Genomic DNA, 15,101 nt, shown 5'->3' with positions numbered 1-15,101 from the left:
CTATTGCTTTTCCTCTCCAGCCAGAAGATTTAGAGCCTCTCTTTGCAGCTCCTCCCATTCAGCTCTCCCTCTCCGTCGCCCCTCCAACCTCGCGACCACCACCTCTCGCTGTGTGCTGAACAGAGCAGAATGGAAAAGGTCTGATCGGTCTTTCTGTGGCTGCAGAGGAGGAGGCCAAAAAAGATTTAGAGCTTTTAAAATGATGTTCGGAGAGACTTTAAAAGCCTTTGGTTGTACTGTACATCTTTATAAACCTGCGACAAAACTCTGCGTGAGACATTTAAGCTCATCTGAATTCAATTTGTGTGACAACATGAAGGTCATGCAGAGACAGAAAGTCTTAAAAAGCAGTGAGTTCAGTTTCTTTTAAAGTTTAATTAAAACATCTTGAAATTTGATGTACAAAAGTCTGAAACGTTCTCTTTCCTGCTGAAGTTTCAAACTGTTGTTGCATCTGATCGCAGCCTGTTGGGAGACGTTTTAATCCTCTAAACTAGAGTCGGGATTGTTGCTACAGGGGTTAGCTACAGCAGCGACGAAGCTCATTGTCTCACACCGGACGTGTTGATTCCAGCTGAAACTCAAATGAATTTGTCATTCATTTAATCCCTCTGCTGCTCAGAAAATGAATCTGAAACTATTTTAGCAACTGATCTATTGTTTAAGCCATTTTTCAAGATGAAGCACTAAAAATTAAAATATTTGGTTCCAGCTTTTCAAATGTGAGAATTTTCTGCTTTTCTGAATCTTTTCTCATCTGACAGTTAAAGAAAATCTAAAAATCTTTAGGTTTTGGCCTCAAAACAAGTTGTTCACTATTTTCTGATATTTTAGACCAAACAGTTCATGAACATCATCTGCAGATTAGCTGATAATGAGAATATAATCAGTTTCAGCTTTAATAATAATCAATAATCAAGGGCATATAATTCATTTTCCAGCATACTTTCATGCTTCAGTATGATCAGTATGATTACATTCATACATTATATATCACACATATATGCATTCGAAACAGCAAATAAATTAGATTCTGGAATTAAAAAGGTCTTAAATTAATTTGTTAAATGCTGCAGAAACCCTGTTTTGTGAACTTCTGAGTGCAGATTTAAACCAGAGAGAATAAGTTAGTTTAATTTAAAGTGGGTCTGATTTCAACCGTAAAGACAGTAACATAACAGAGTTGTGACTGTTGGCATGCTCCTGTGTAACTTCACTGTCACACACAGTGTGGGAACTTTGAGTTTCACAGTTCTGAGTCTGCACTCAGATCTTCACAAAAGCAAAGTTTGTTTTTGTTGTTTTTTTTATTGAAAATTTGAACCCTTGAGTTTTTTTTGCTGTTTGCAGCGGGTGCTATAACCACATGTTGTTCCTACGGAAACAGGCCAGAAACCAGAGAAATATTACAGGGGCCTCTTATGAACGCCTGAGGGAACTGAGCGGGTGAATTCATGCATGGAGAACATCTCCGCTTGTCGTCTCAGTTTAGTTCTAAAAGGAAAGGAGACACCGCTCGCTGTTTTGTAGCCACAGTCCAGTATTTCTGCGAGCGTCCGCCGCTCGCTCTGTTTTCCTCACACCCTGAATACCTATCAACACATCTCGTTGTTTTCTGTGTCTACCTCAGACACTGAGCTGAGACCACAGCTGCACGTCTTATTACATCTCCCCCGACACCATGAGCTCACTCCGGGCCAGTTGTGTTGTGCTGCGTGGATTCAGATGCTAACTCCACATGCTGAATGTGGATCAGCGTAAGTTCGACCTCTGAGTGAAAAGCTCTGTTATAACATCTCTGAGATCTGCTCTCCATCAGAGCTGCAGGTCCTGTCAGTGTGACGCTTTAATATGTCGACCTTAAGGTGGGTTGTTGGGTAATTTCTCAAACTCCAGGTGGCGGTCTGAGCTGTAGCTGGTGTTTTTGAGCCTGCTGGACTGAGTAAAGTGACACCATACCTCCGTGTGCCTTTCCAGACATGCTGCAATAAAGAGTTTCCTTCCCTGCCTAAATTTAACAGCAGTCAATGCAGCTTTTGAGAAACGCGTGCATGGCCTCTCTGTTGTTATGCAGAACAATTTAGCCATTGTCGAAACCTGGCAGCGTGTCAGCCAGCCCTTCTGTTGACTCACATTTCAGCGCTTTCACCTACTGTACACTTCCACAGCGACAGGGGACGACGGCAGCTCTGAGGAAAGCGTTGCCGTCGTTCAAAGTGCGACTGATGAGTTTCGATGCTGTTCTGGGCTCCGAACTGATATCTCTACCAAATGCAGAGAGCGCAGTCCAAATTACACCCTGGCTCTCTCTCTGCTCAAATATTTGGAACGTTTGAGGGAAAAGGAGAAGATGGCTTACTTATTCGCTCACACTGTTGTGTAATATTTTCTGCTGCTTTTTAAATTTAGCTCACGCGAAGCCTGTATTTAGACCTCTTTGCTGCTTCGCTCTCATGGCTGCGTATTGTTGTACCAGTGCTGGATGGAATGTGTGGGTGTGCGCAGGACTTTTTTTAACTGGCGATATTTCGTATTTATCCCAGGTCCACTCGCTCGCCCTTTCTGTAGCATTCTGCTACGTCTCACGCTCTCAAGTTAATATCAAGCTCTGGAAAAAAGTCGTAAATGTTCCAAAAACTGCTGTTTCCAAAAAGGTCAAGAACACTTCATATTCTTTCAATCAGAGCTCGGATCAGATTTGATCCATTTTATTTTCCACTGGGACTGAAATAAGATGTTTTAATGTCTCCGTTTGAGTTTGTTAGCAGTGGGTTCAACTGGGTTCAGTGTTAGACCTGCACTGCACACACTCAGGATAATCCTAAAAAAACAGTTCAGTGCTCAGATCTGCTGTGAAAGTTTGAAAAGACTTAATGCTGGTGGTGAAAACGAAGCCGCAAGTTAATCAGGTTGATTTCAATAAAGAATAAATCAGATAGAAGTAGATGTGTGTGTGTGTGTGTGTGTGTGTGTGTGTGTGTGTGTGTGTGTATTACTCACATTGTGGGAACATAAATCTGTTTTTACAGTCATTGTGGGGACTCGTCTTCCTTATGGGGACAGTATGCAAGTCCCCATAATGTAAATCATTACATTTTAGGATAAGGTTCATGGTAAGTCTCCAGGAAATGAATATATGTCTGAATGTAATGTTCCCAAAAGTGATGGAAACACGGCCGTGTGTGTGTGTGTGTGTGAGCCTGTCTGTTTGAAACTGACTGTTGAAACAAGGATTATGGGTGGTGCTCTTTCTCCATCTTGTCTTTATTAGCGCCTTGCTTGAGAACCAGCTGTCAAAAGCTAAGATTGAAATTGGCCCGGCGCTGCCCGATGTCTTAGGATTTGCGGAGACATGTGCCGGCTCGACCGCAGCGAGGCTCCGGCTTCCAGCCCTGCCAGTCACGGGAGGTCTGAAAGACGCCGCGGAGGACGGAGAAGCTCGCATTTAAACAAATTGCTGGGTTCTGTGTGTCATCTACGACTTATACGCTTTTGTGATGCATGAGAGTGTTTATTTTCGTCCCTCGTCATTTTACCCGACAGGCTCAACGCAGTCGTTAAACAGCCAAAGGCCGCGGCGTGCTTTGGGTTAGACGGATGGTGTAAATGGCTGGTTAGGGGTGTGTCGTCATCGGAATACACCATTAAATATCTCTCATGTAAAACACTATCATGTTACAGGTATGTTTTGATGACATGGCAGCTAAGAAGCTTGTTCCCTCCAAAAAGGTTGCATCATGATCTACAGTCCTTTTATCCCCCTGCAGCTGTTAATAACAGCCGGGCCTCGCTCCATGTGTTACAGCTGCCAGTGGTGGAAAGTACACAAAGGGAGTACATTTACTGCATTTGTTTGTTACATTTGTTTTACAGCTACAGTTAAGTTGCTATTTAGCTTTTTGCATTTAGATTTTACCTTTAAACAAAAGGGAAATCCGTAAAAATACAATTAACAAACATTCAAGAAGAAGTTTCTGACCTTTTTAGTTCATGACCCCTTAAAAAATGTCCAGTTGGGGTCACTTGTCCCGTTTCAGGTGTCTGTGAGTCGTTTGCCGTCCACCGAAGAGCGACCTCCAATCTCTAAACTTATTACATTTAAATAACTGTTTGAAACCTAAAGAGGAGAAATTATCTGATATTACACACAACAAGAATGATTTATTCTTCTCACCCCATTAATCTTGGATGACCTCTCAGATTTATCTTGTGACCCTTCAGGGGAGACCTGACCCCTACGTTGGCAACCACTCGATTAATAATGTCATATATACTGATATGTCAGTCACAGGGACCATTTTTCTGCAGAATAAATGCATTTTGATGCAATTTCCTGCTAATACTGTTACCTTCACTACCCTGGACAGTGAGTAGCAGGTGGCGCTGTGGTGGACAGCTGCACAAAGTGGGACAGAGTAGCATAGATGCACCAGAAACACCTTGACTATCAGTGATTGATCAGCCTCTGTCTGACTCTTTATCAGTCACTTTGCATCACGTTCCACTCCCTTCTTCTTTGCTTACGATGCTCAAAGACATTTCCAGGGCAGTGTTTGCTGGCCTTCTGTTGTTAATAAAGATCTGGAGCACCAGCTCCAGCTCTGGCTGGCGGCTGAGGCCACGGGGCACAAGGGAACAACGGCGTGCGCTCGAAGCTCGGCCAGATCTGACTTTCAGGTTCCCGCGCCTCTCCTCAGATATCAGCAAACACACGCTGGAAGCTTCACAAGCAGACAGTTGCTAGAGAGGAGGCACAGCACACAAACAGCGCTGCTCGTGTGAGTGCGTACATTTTAGCTCGTGCCTGGTGCATCTTGTGGTTTGTTAACGATGCCATGAGCCAGGATTTACATTTTGTGCTTCATGTGGGTAATTAGTCTTCCTTCACTGCACTGGAACATTAAAGGTTCAGCCATCGCAGAGAGCAAATATGACACTGTAAAGCGAAGCTTACAGTGTGCCAGTTACAGTTTGTCTCTCTTCCATCTGCTTTCATTTACACCCAACAAGAGATGTGAGTTATTAAAGCCCACAGGGGAGCAGTAAATTCACCCACAGGGTTGCTTGCAGCTCCTCAAAGCTGGCGGCCGGCTTGTGATGACGGGCTGCATTTACGGCGCTCTCATGGTTCTTGGACGCTTTGTGCTGCCTGCTCTAATGGGCCACATGAACATCTATCCCTTGCATTCACTCCCAGGTCACAATACATGATGACTAAAGAGCTGCATGTGCGAAACAGACAGAATGAGAGCAGCGATTTAGTTTCACAATGAAGTCAACGTATTGTGCTACGCTTTGTAATATGAATCACGGAGCCTATGGGCCAGGAAACAGACAGCCTGACTGTCAGTTTCACTCTCGCTCTCACTTTTTCCAGCAGGAAATAGTGCAGACACAGTCCATCTAATCATACACTTATTCAGTCTGAGAGTCTCGGGGAATGAGGAGAGGTGTGCAGCCTCTCGGTGTACACCCGGCCAGCCAATGAAAGTGTTGTTTTCTTCGGATGACAGATTGAGGAGGGTAGTGGTTTGACCTGAAACCAGGGCCAAGCCCCAATTACTGCATTCTTGCACTGTAGCCATTAGCTCACTGTCTCCGGGGACTCCAAATCTCATATTAAGGAATGACACGGAAAAAGTGAGTTATAATCAAATAAGATTTTTGAAGACAGAAGGGATTTTCTCTCAGTGTAATAATCACCTTTGCTGAGTGTCGATCTGTCTCTTGTCCGTCCTTCAGTATGATCTCACGCCTCTTTAGTTCATGTCTTCTTTTATGGCCATTTAAGCACCCATTAAGTATTTTCATTTTGTATCCAAAGCAAAAAGAATAAAGCAGATTTTGCCGCTTTAGATACAAAACAAAGCCAAGCAAGCCATCTTTTAGCCTTAACATATCTATTAAATCAAAATGCGATGCTTCTGGTGAGCGTGCAGAGGGAAAGGAAAGCCGTTTGGGAAATAATGCCGCTAATTTGGGTCTAAAATATTCCACATCATCTTCTTGATCAAAGCACATTTTCCGAACAATTTGCTCAGACTTATTTCGCTTTTCTTTTTCAGACGAAAGACCAGCAAGAGCAAGTCCTAAACCAGAGCAATAAAGTCCTCCTCTACTGTGCCTTCCTGGACTACAGGTGGGTGTGTGTTCATGAGTCCGACGCAGCGTGTCTCCATTATTCATTCAGATGTAGGGCCAAAGAGATTTTATCTCGATTGTTGACTCTTTGCATATTCTTTATTTAAGCCTTTAAGGTTTTAAATCACAAGAAATGACCAGTGATTTGGAGAAGGTGTATTTCCCTTTTCTCATTCAAATCAAAAACATCCAGCGTTACATGTGTTGCTGGTTCAGTTCAGTGTATCTTGAGCAACAGCCCTCTGAAAAAAAGCAAAACAAAATGGTGATCTGATGAATGGAGCCAAAACATTATTTAGAAAGCATAAATCATTTTAAAAGGGAGTGTGTTTTAGTTGGATCCGAGGGCTTCCTCTCCTCACTCCCCTTTGCCCTGAAGCTCAAGAAAAATGTGAATTATTGGATCGCCCTGTCAGGCTGCCCTGGTACATTCACCAAAGAAACGTCTCCGTGTGCCTCCCACAGTGGATCATGTTGAGTGATCCCTGCCAGCAGCACTGCCTGTTCTCCTCTGCATCTGCTCTCCGTGCTAGCACCTTCATAGTACCTTATCTCTGGCGTATTCTCTCTGTGAATAATACCTAATTATCGTCTTCCTCAGTTCTCATGAGGGAGTATGGTCCAACGAAGGTTGCGTACGCTCAGACGGAAACATGACGTACTCTGTGTGTTTGTGCAACCATCTTACCAACTTTGCCATACTTATGCAAGTGGTGCCCTTAAAGGTAAGATATTTTGGCTGCTCTTTAAAGCTCCTCTTATTTATTGTTTCTGTATTAACAATGATTTGCAGGCAGCTGCTTTCAGTGAAAAAGCTCTAATAAATCAGCTGTACGTTCCCTGCCCAGCACCAAGCACCGGACAGGCGAAGTGAGCGACTAGCTGGTGAATGAGCTGTTTCTATTTCTATTACTGCGTCCCAGTGAACACTCAAAATCCTCTGCGGCCCCATTGACTGGCTGTTACCTGCACAGCTAACTGAGCTAACTAGCTGATGGCAGTTACAGTTAGCAGCAGTTACTCAGGTGATATGCTGCCCCTCATTTGTTGCGTGTCGTACCTTTAATGTTAATAGTCACACCCGTGCTTTTCCTGCCGTGACGAGTCAAAATGTCTGCTGTGAAAACGGCCTGTTGATGATTTCCCCCTCAGAGCTTTTCATTTAATCTGCTTTTGGGACATTTTCAGAAGCAGTAAACCTCACATTGCTCTGTAGAGGAAAGTTTATCCCTCCAGCTGAATTCAAAAGTGTGTCCCTCCCTCTGTGTCCTCGTCGCAAAGTACCGTAAGTGCATTTGTAGGAACATAATTGGACAGGAAGCGGCGGTTTACCGCACAGTAACCCACCAACCAGAAGCCCCCACTGCAGCCTCTGGACAGTTTATTGTTCCACCCTCGAGGTCAACTGCAAGCAGGCCTTCACAATGTCGGTTTGACTGGTGGTTTTATACAGAAGTACTTTGGACAACCATGATGAAGCGTGGTTCTTCTGGGTCGCTGCATAAGTCAGTGGTCCATTCCTCTGAAGAGACCAGAAACTGCACTTTGGAGCATCATTCACAAACTGTCCCTTTAAAACATGTGGGGGAACGACCAATCAGGTCTCTGCTCTGAGCAGCGTCCTGCGCAGCATCTTACACTTATATTATCTCCATCTCGAGCAGTTCCAAACCTGTGTACACTGTCACCACACTCTAACCCTTTGTTATCCAAGAATATGTGCCGTTGGAGTACAGTCAACATCCACAATGGCTTCTTTTTATAGAAAAGAGGAGCTAAGTGGGCCAGCGCTGTATTTAAGGAGCAGAAGTCTATTTGATGCTATACTTTCCCTCGGCCAGTCTCTAATTAGTGGGCTGCCTCATCCCTCAGCTGCGAGGGAACATCCCACGTATCCCTTTTCTGGAAGGCTGAGACTCCTCTGCCCTCATAATGACAAGGCACATGTGAAGACTGTTAATGGAGAATCAAACCCAAACCCTCAAAATAGCCTGAACTCCAAAACGGCGCTGATGCGCGAGGCCGAGCGCGTGGACGTGGACGTATGGAGAGGCACAATGATCGCTGTCACTCAGACTGTGACTCCAAACAAGTTGTACCAAAAATAGGGAACATGTAAAAACAAATGCACAAAATATGTGAATATCTGTCATGTAGAAGTGTTTTTTATTGCTGACACAGGAGGATTAAGCCAGAGTAAGCCAGTGAGCCTGTTGAAGAGCAGCCTGACTGAGAAATACTGATGAGTGTCACAAACTCCACAGATCCCCTTTGACTTTAATGAAACAGGCACGATGTTGCACAATGTGCCGATCCACCATGTGGGTGAAATAACTCTTCTTCTTGCACGTCGTCTTGTGTCTCTGTGCACAGCTCACTGCCGGCCACAGGGTGGCACTATCAACCATTGGTTATGTTGGCTGCTCCATTTCCATCTTCTGTCTTGCCATCACTCTGGTCACTTTTGCTGTTCTGTCGTGAGTATCATCACATTAGCAACCTTTTTAAGAACATATCACACACTTAATCAAGCAAGTTTAACTCAAACTCTTCATACTGTATATAAATATTCTGTAAATTCTTCTTCAGGAATCCTCTAAAATCTGTGTGGTCATAAACATGTTTTGTTCATCTGCATTCAAAACATTTAAATGTATGTTTTAAATACTGCCTGTTAGCTCTATAAAGTACTGCAGTACTGCTCTATAAAGTACTGCAGTAGTGATTAATGTGATGCTGTCCTCCTGCTGCTCTGCAGTTCAGTGAGTACCATCCGTAACCAGCGCTACCACATCCACGCCAACCTGTCCTTTGCCATCCTGGTGGCCGAGATCTTACTGCTCATCAGCGCTCGCTTCGAGCCGGGCACGGTGGGTACACGGCACAGATTACCTTGATGATGATGATGATGATGATGATGATGATGAAGACAATAAAGAAAAACGTCATGAAGATGATAAGTTCAATAAAATGAATCAGGGTTATGAGTTAAAGTACAAGTAAATGATTAAAATCAAGATGACAGTAAATATAAAACAAAAAAAAACAAACTGGGGCTCGAGAAGAAGAACAGAGGGGTAAAAATGTCGATGAGCAAGATGCCTTTTAATGATAAAGCGTAGTAAATAATAATGAAGAGGAGGATGTTTTGTCTGTCGCAGCTGCCTTGTAAGGTCATGGCCGTCCTGCTTCACTTCTTCTTTCTGAGCGCCTTCGCCTGGATGCTGGTGGAGGGCCTCCACCTCTACAGTATGGTGGTGAAGGTGTTCGGCTCTGAGGGCAGCAAACACTTCTACTACTACGGCATTGGCTGGGGTAGGTCTGCTGCACTCGGGTCATATCTGCCACATTCAGACTATGAAAAAACACCTGTCTGTTTTCTTATATTTGATCTGAACACATTATGTCAGCTTGTGTCATTGTTCTTGTTCTTTATTGGTCAAATATTGTAAACAACTGTGACCCTGTTAAATAAATCTGCTTTGAGACATATTCCAGCGCTGCCTGTCCTGCTCTCAGTGAACCGGAGTTTGACGGACAGATGAAACGAATCTGGGACATACGTTTACTGTCTTTGGCGGCTGAGGAATGCATAGTCTCTCCTTCACATGCTGAACCCATTAGTGGAACGAAAACCAATCCCTTTTTTATTACTTCCTTTCTTCTGGCCGGAGTAATTTTTCATTTTGTGTGGCCAACTGCAAATTATGTGCTGGAGACTTTTCTGACAGTTAAAAGTATAGCTGTTATACATAAAAAGTAAGTTTTATAATTAATTGCCGCTGCTATTAGCTGTGATAAAGGCTGTTGACTGCTTTCATTTCCCCCTTTAAAGGAAATGTGGGTAAACATCAAGGCCTCACAATCAGGAGTTGTTTCCAGGGAAGTCAGCAATTAGCAGATAAATAAAACCACCGCTGGTGTTTGACAGTGTTTGCAAAGACAGGTGCTACAATGGGCAGGATAACGAGTGTCATGATGTTTACCAGGGCCACGAGGCTGTTTGCTAAAATTAACTGAGGCGCGGTGAAGGTTAAAATACCAAATGAATTATGTTTTAATGGCTGCTCAGCCCCTGCTTGTCTGTGCAGGTCTACTCTGCTGCGTTCATGATGATGCTCTCACTAACAAGGCTGCATGACTAACCCTGTGATGGGCACCGGTCCACAGGGGCCTGAAGGCCTCACGTTTAGCGCGTGTCAGTTTTTGTTTGTGGTGTATTGATTAAAGGTGCCCTGTTCTATTTGTGACCACAAATAGAGTCATGGGGCTCTGTTTAAAAGAGCAGATCCACGTATTGTTTGTATTGTACACACTCCTGCCACTGGTTCAAACAGTACTCTGCTGAGCTGCTGTGGGTGGCAGTTAGCAGGACAAAAATCTGCAGTGTGCCAACAAAGGCAGAGAAGAAGAAGACTTTAAGAGAGATTTAAAAAGGCATCAGCATCAGTTAACCACAGCTTTGTTGAGAAGCACTGAATGTGAACATAACAACATTTGTTAAGGAGGAAACTCCACAGCGCACCTAACCTAACCCTAACCTGCAAAACCAAAGCTCAGTGTTAATGTCTGACATGATTTCCTAATCATGTCATCAGGTATAAAATCTGGTGCTAAATACTTCTTAATAGATGATGTTTAGCATGTTTTTTTACAGGTGAAAAAATATTAAGTACACTTTGTGTATTTTTTGTCACCTTCAAGTAAACTTAAGTGTACTAAAGTAATCCTTCAGTACCACCTGAGAAATACTTGAGTATACTTGAAGTGTAATAGTTTTACAAACTGAAGTCCACCAGTGAAAATCAGGATTGATGAGCTTTCAAAACACACTCACAGTACAGCTGTATTATCTCACCAATGTGTTGTAAATATACTTAAATATACTTCAAATGAAGTATAATCAAAGTAGACTTGAATTAAGCTGCTAATACTGTTTTACTAACAACTTGAAAATAAGTTCACTTTTCATAAGTACACTTTATTACTATTATTGTAATTTGGTACGATTTATCATACACTTACAATAAAGTACACCTTTTATAAGTACTTTAAATGCCACTGTAAGTACTGCAGAATGAGTTTATTCACTTTAAATAGATTTTAGTAGAACTTACTGACGTCTGTTTAGAAGCAGACTTTTTAAAAGTATCTGTCAAACACACTTTAAATGAAGCACAAACAGTAACAGTGACTCTTCTATACTTCAGTTATATTATACTATACACACTATAGTAAACTACCTCGTACAGTAGAGAGTTGAGGGGAAACGACGTGCAGCAGTGTGTTCATTTTAACCACGAGGCCGCTGGAACAACGAGACTTGTTGCATATCCATGAATGAATTTGTGTTTAATATACTGTAATTACCACAAATCAATCACTACAGCAAATATAATGAAGCTGCCACGATTAGTTATATACACACTGAACATGATTGGCGCTTCAGTGCAAAGACACACGTCACGTTTTCGCCTCGGGGCCCACTGAATGTTAATCCAGTCGTGGGTATATGTGACATTTTTCGTGAATGTGTAACACGTGTGTTTTTTCTTTGTTTATCATCAGGCTCTCCGCTGCTGATCTGTGTGGTGTCCATGACTTCAGCTCTGGGCAGTTACGGCGAGGTTGACAAGTAAGTACGAGCCGTGGAGTTCATGTTATTCCGTGAAAGCCTGCTGCAGGAGAATGACATCACCTGAGGAAGAAACTGGAACCATCAGCTGTGTTCAGTGTTATTCAAAAGCTTTTAGGTTAACACTAACTACATATGTCATCCCATAATACATTACAGCATCATAGCACTTTCGCTTGGAAGGGGTCGGTGTGTTTTTTTTAACTCTTGCCCGTGTCGCTGCTTTCTCAGCTGCTGGCTGTCGCTGAAGAATGGAGCCATCTGGGCATTTGTGGCACCGGCGCTGTTTGTCATCGCGGTGAGGAATTTACGACAGTTAGCGTTTGTAAAGGAGCAAAATCTCCACTGCTGCTGTGTTAAAAGTTTTTAACTCTCGCTTCATAAGTAGTTTACTGTAGTGAGTTAGAAATATAAGTAGAGAAAAGTCAGTACAAGTACACTTTTACTGTTTGTGCTTCATTTAAACCATGTTTGACAGATCCTTTTAAAATGTCTAATTCTAAATTGACATTATTAAGTTTTACTTAAATGTACCGAAAATAAATAAACTAATTCTGCAGTCCTGATACTCAAGTACTACTCAGGTGGTACTGAAGGACTACTTGAGCACACTTACGTTTACTTGAATGTGACAAAAAAAAAGCACTTGAATCCTTCAGGAAGTCTGATTGAGGTGTAACATTTCTCACCTGGGCTGATTTCCAGGTGAACATCGGCATCCTGATATCTGTGACCAGGATCATATCTCGAATCAGCGGAGAGAGTTACAAAGTGCACGGAGACGTCAATGCAGTCAAGTGGGTATATTTGCTCTTTCAGTTCTTAAACGTTGATCTCTTATTCGAGGCTAATGATGTAAACGTGGCTGTCTCTCGCTTTGTTTCAAGGCTGACCGCAAAGGCGGTGGCTGTGCTCCTGCCTATTCTCGGCATTTCCTGGATCTTTGGCGTCCTGGCTGTCAACACGCACTCTTTGCCGTTCCTCTATATTTTTGCTGTATTCAACTCGTTACAAGTAGGTTCTTCTCGATGGGATGTTTCCTCCCCCAAAATGTTTGCAGCCATTTGTGACAAATCTCCTAAAGTTGACATTTTCCTTCTTCTTCAGGGGTTCTTTGTCTTCTTGTTTCACTGTCTTCTCAACTCTGAGGTACGGTGCTATAATATGCTCAACGTGTGTTTTAATGCTTTGAAAAGTGTCCACGCAGCAAACAACCAGAGGCTGTAGGGTCTCTGGGGTTTCTGTTGTCTGTAATCATGCTGCTTCTCTCTGTAGGTCAGAGCTGCTTTCAAACACAAAACCAAGGTGTGGTCTCTTACCAGCAGCTCCATCCGAAACATCAATGTGAAGCCGTTCAACTCTGACATAGTGAGTGCTGGACTTCTTCGGTAAAACTGAACTAACCCCAACCCTGACTAACCCTCTCCTTCCCATCCTCCAGATGAATGGAAACAAGGAGGGCGTGACTCCCACCAAGATGAACACATGGGACAAAAGCACCAACTCAGCCAATCGCATCGACCTCTCCGCCGTGTAGAACCACTGCCTGTGGCCGGAGCGCACCTGAAGCTCGCTCTATAGAACGACAAACACTGGCCAGAATATTCTCCCACTTTCTTATGTAATGAATTGGACACTCATCCACTCCAGTGAAAGTGAACCAAAGGAGGTGTTGTGTAGCTGAATAATAGCTTTAAAGACAAGCAGACTCTGACGACTGTGCCTTATTTTTGTCTTGTAAAAACATGTTGTGTACCTGAAAACAAGAGCAAGGATTTCTGAGGAGGTCAGTGAAGGGACAGGAAGTTGTGAAGATCCATGAGTGTAGTTCAGGGTCTGGCAGTGACGCTCTGTGAGCTGGAGCGTCTCCATTCGTCGGTTGCATTGTCCATCTGTAAGCGGTAGCTTATTTGCTAATTGGCAAGAGTTTATTTAACGGAGTAGTTCCACATTTTGAGAAATATGCTTATTTTCTTGCCATTTGCTGAGAGTCAGATGAGAAGATTGATACCACTCTAATGTCTGTTCAGTAAATATGAAGCTACTGCTAGCAACTGGTTAGCATAGCTTAGCACAAATACTGGAAACAGTGGGAAACAGCTAGCCTGGCAGTGTCCAAAAGTGACGAACCTGCCAGTACCTTTAACTTTCACCAATTAACAAGTTATAGCTCATTTCTTTAATCTGTACAAACACCGAAGTGTAAAGATGTTTACCGTTATGTGCCAAACTTGCTAGCCAAGCTAGCCGTTTCCCCCTAGATCCAGAATCTGTGCTAAGCTAACCTAAAGTAATCTGCTGTAGCAAATAAGATCATTTCCCAAAATGTCAGAATATCCCTTTAAATCACAGAGATGTGTTTTGTCTCGGCTTTAATTCACTTACAGAAAGTGTAACATGATAATACGTATCAGGGTATGGTTGGGTATAGCAGCATGGCAGTATGTTTCCCTTAAATAAAGAGATAGATGTAGGCCTTTTTACCAGCTGTCAACATCATCATCACAAAAACAGACAGCTTATTTCACCCAGATGAACTTCTCCAGCATTCGCCTGATTCATGCAGCTTTAATCCAGCTTTGGGGACAGTGCAACACAACAGCCAGCAGTGTACCGGTGAATCACACCCTATGGAAATCTGATATAATGTATTTATTTATTTTGTTATTCTGGGTTCTGTATCATGTCGTCTGCAAAGTGTCACGGCTCAACAGTCAGTCAGTATGTTCTCATGTTAAATTCTGTGTCTGTCTGTCTCTCGAACTGATCTGACTGGTGTATCTGCAGAACCTCACGTCGGAGTAAGCTGCCCTGTGTTCTGCTTTGTGAGGAACAGTGAAAACTGGTGGCGTGTTGGACACATTCTGTGAAGTTTTATGGTGTCAGCTATTTCTGTTGCTAATTTCCTTTACATTTTCATACGTTTTTTGTACACTAAAATATGAAATGTGTTCTACGGCAGAGGGACTTATGAGGTTGTTGCTTTTTCTTCTTAACATACTGTGAGAAAGGAGGGAGATGACATATTTAAAAAGCGTCATTCATCTTACACTGTACCAACATTAAGTTTCCAGAACAGGATTTACTGTAAGTCACTCTGCGCTAACCTTTCATGTCCGATTGAAAGGTGAATATTTTAATATTTCTATGCTTCTATGGCCATAAATGATTGTTGTCTTATGGTACTATGGTTTGTGCTTCCAATTACCTTTATTATAAAATGTTTATGACAAGAAATCAGTGTCATTAGTTATTATTTTCACCATTATGTTGACATTTGCATTGATTGTATGATGGTACAAATATTTGGTGGACTTAATAATAT

The 15,101-nt window shown here is 42.7% G+C and overlaps 1 protein-coding gene across 4 annotated transcripts in view; it reads left to right on the top strand.

Annotated features, from left to right (window-relative positions):
• Positions 1-15,013, top strand: part of adgrd1 (adhesion G protein-coupled receptor D1) — a 29,277-nt gene extending 14,264 nt beyond the window's left edge. For all 4 annotated transcript variants that reach the window (XM_041936883.1, XM_041936882.1, XM_041936884.1 and 1 more), the window contains 12 exons: positions 6,066-6,139; positions 6,743-6,866; positions 8,515-8,618; positions 8,900-9,011; positions 9,303-9,456; positions 11,710-11,776; positions 12,008-12,074; positions 12,482-12,573; positions 12,664-12,790; positions 12,884-12,925; positions 13,052-13,144; positions 13,218-15,013. In XM_041936883.1, the coding sequence (XP_041792817.1) occupies positions 6,066-6,139; positions 6,743-6,866; positions 8,515-8,618; positions 8,900-9,011; positions 9,303-9,456; positions 11,710-11,776; positions 12,008-12,074; positions 12,482-12,573; positions 12,664-12,790; positions 12,884-12,925; positions 13,052-13,144; positions 13,218-13,313 (1,152 nt within the window). In that variant the 3' untranslated portion in view covers positions 13,314-15,013. The remainder of the gene's footprint in view (positions 1-6,065; positions 6,140-6,742; positions 6,867-8,514; positions 8,619-8,899; positions 9,012-9,302; positions 9,457-11,709; positions 11,777-12,007; positions 12,075-12,481; positions 12,574-12,663; positions 12,791-12,883; positions 12,926-13,051; positions 13,145-13,217) is intronic.
• The last annotated feature ends 88 nt before the right edge of the window (positions 15,014-15,101 follow it).

This window comes from Chelmon rostratus, chromosome 5 (assembly GCF_017976325.1).
Source record: "Chelmon rostratus isolate fCheRos1 chromosome 5, fCheRos1.pri, whole genome shotgun sequence".
Classification (NCBI taxonomy): Eukaryota; Metazoa; Chordata; class Actinopteri; order Chaetodontiformes; family Chaetodontidae; genus Chelmon; species Chelmon rostratus.
The sequence above is the reverse complement of the archived record's forward strand: the minus strand, read 5'-3'. Positions and strand labels throughout refer to the sequence as shown.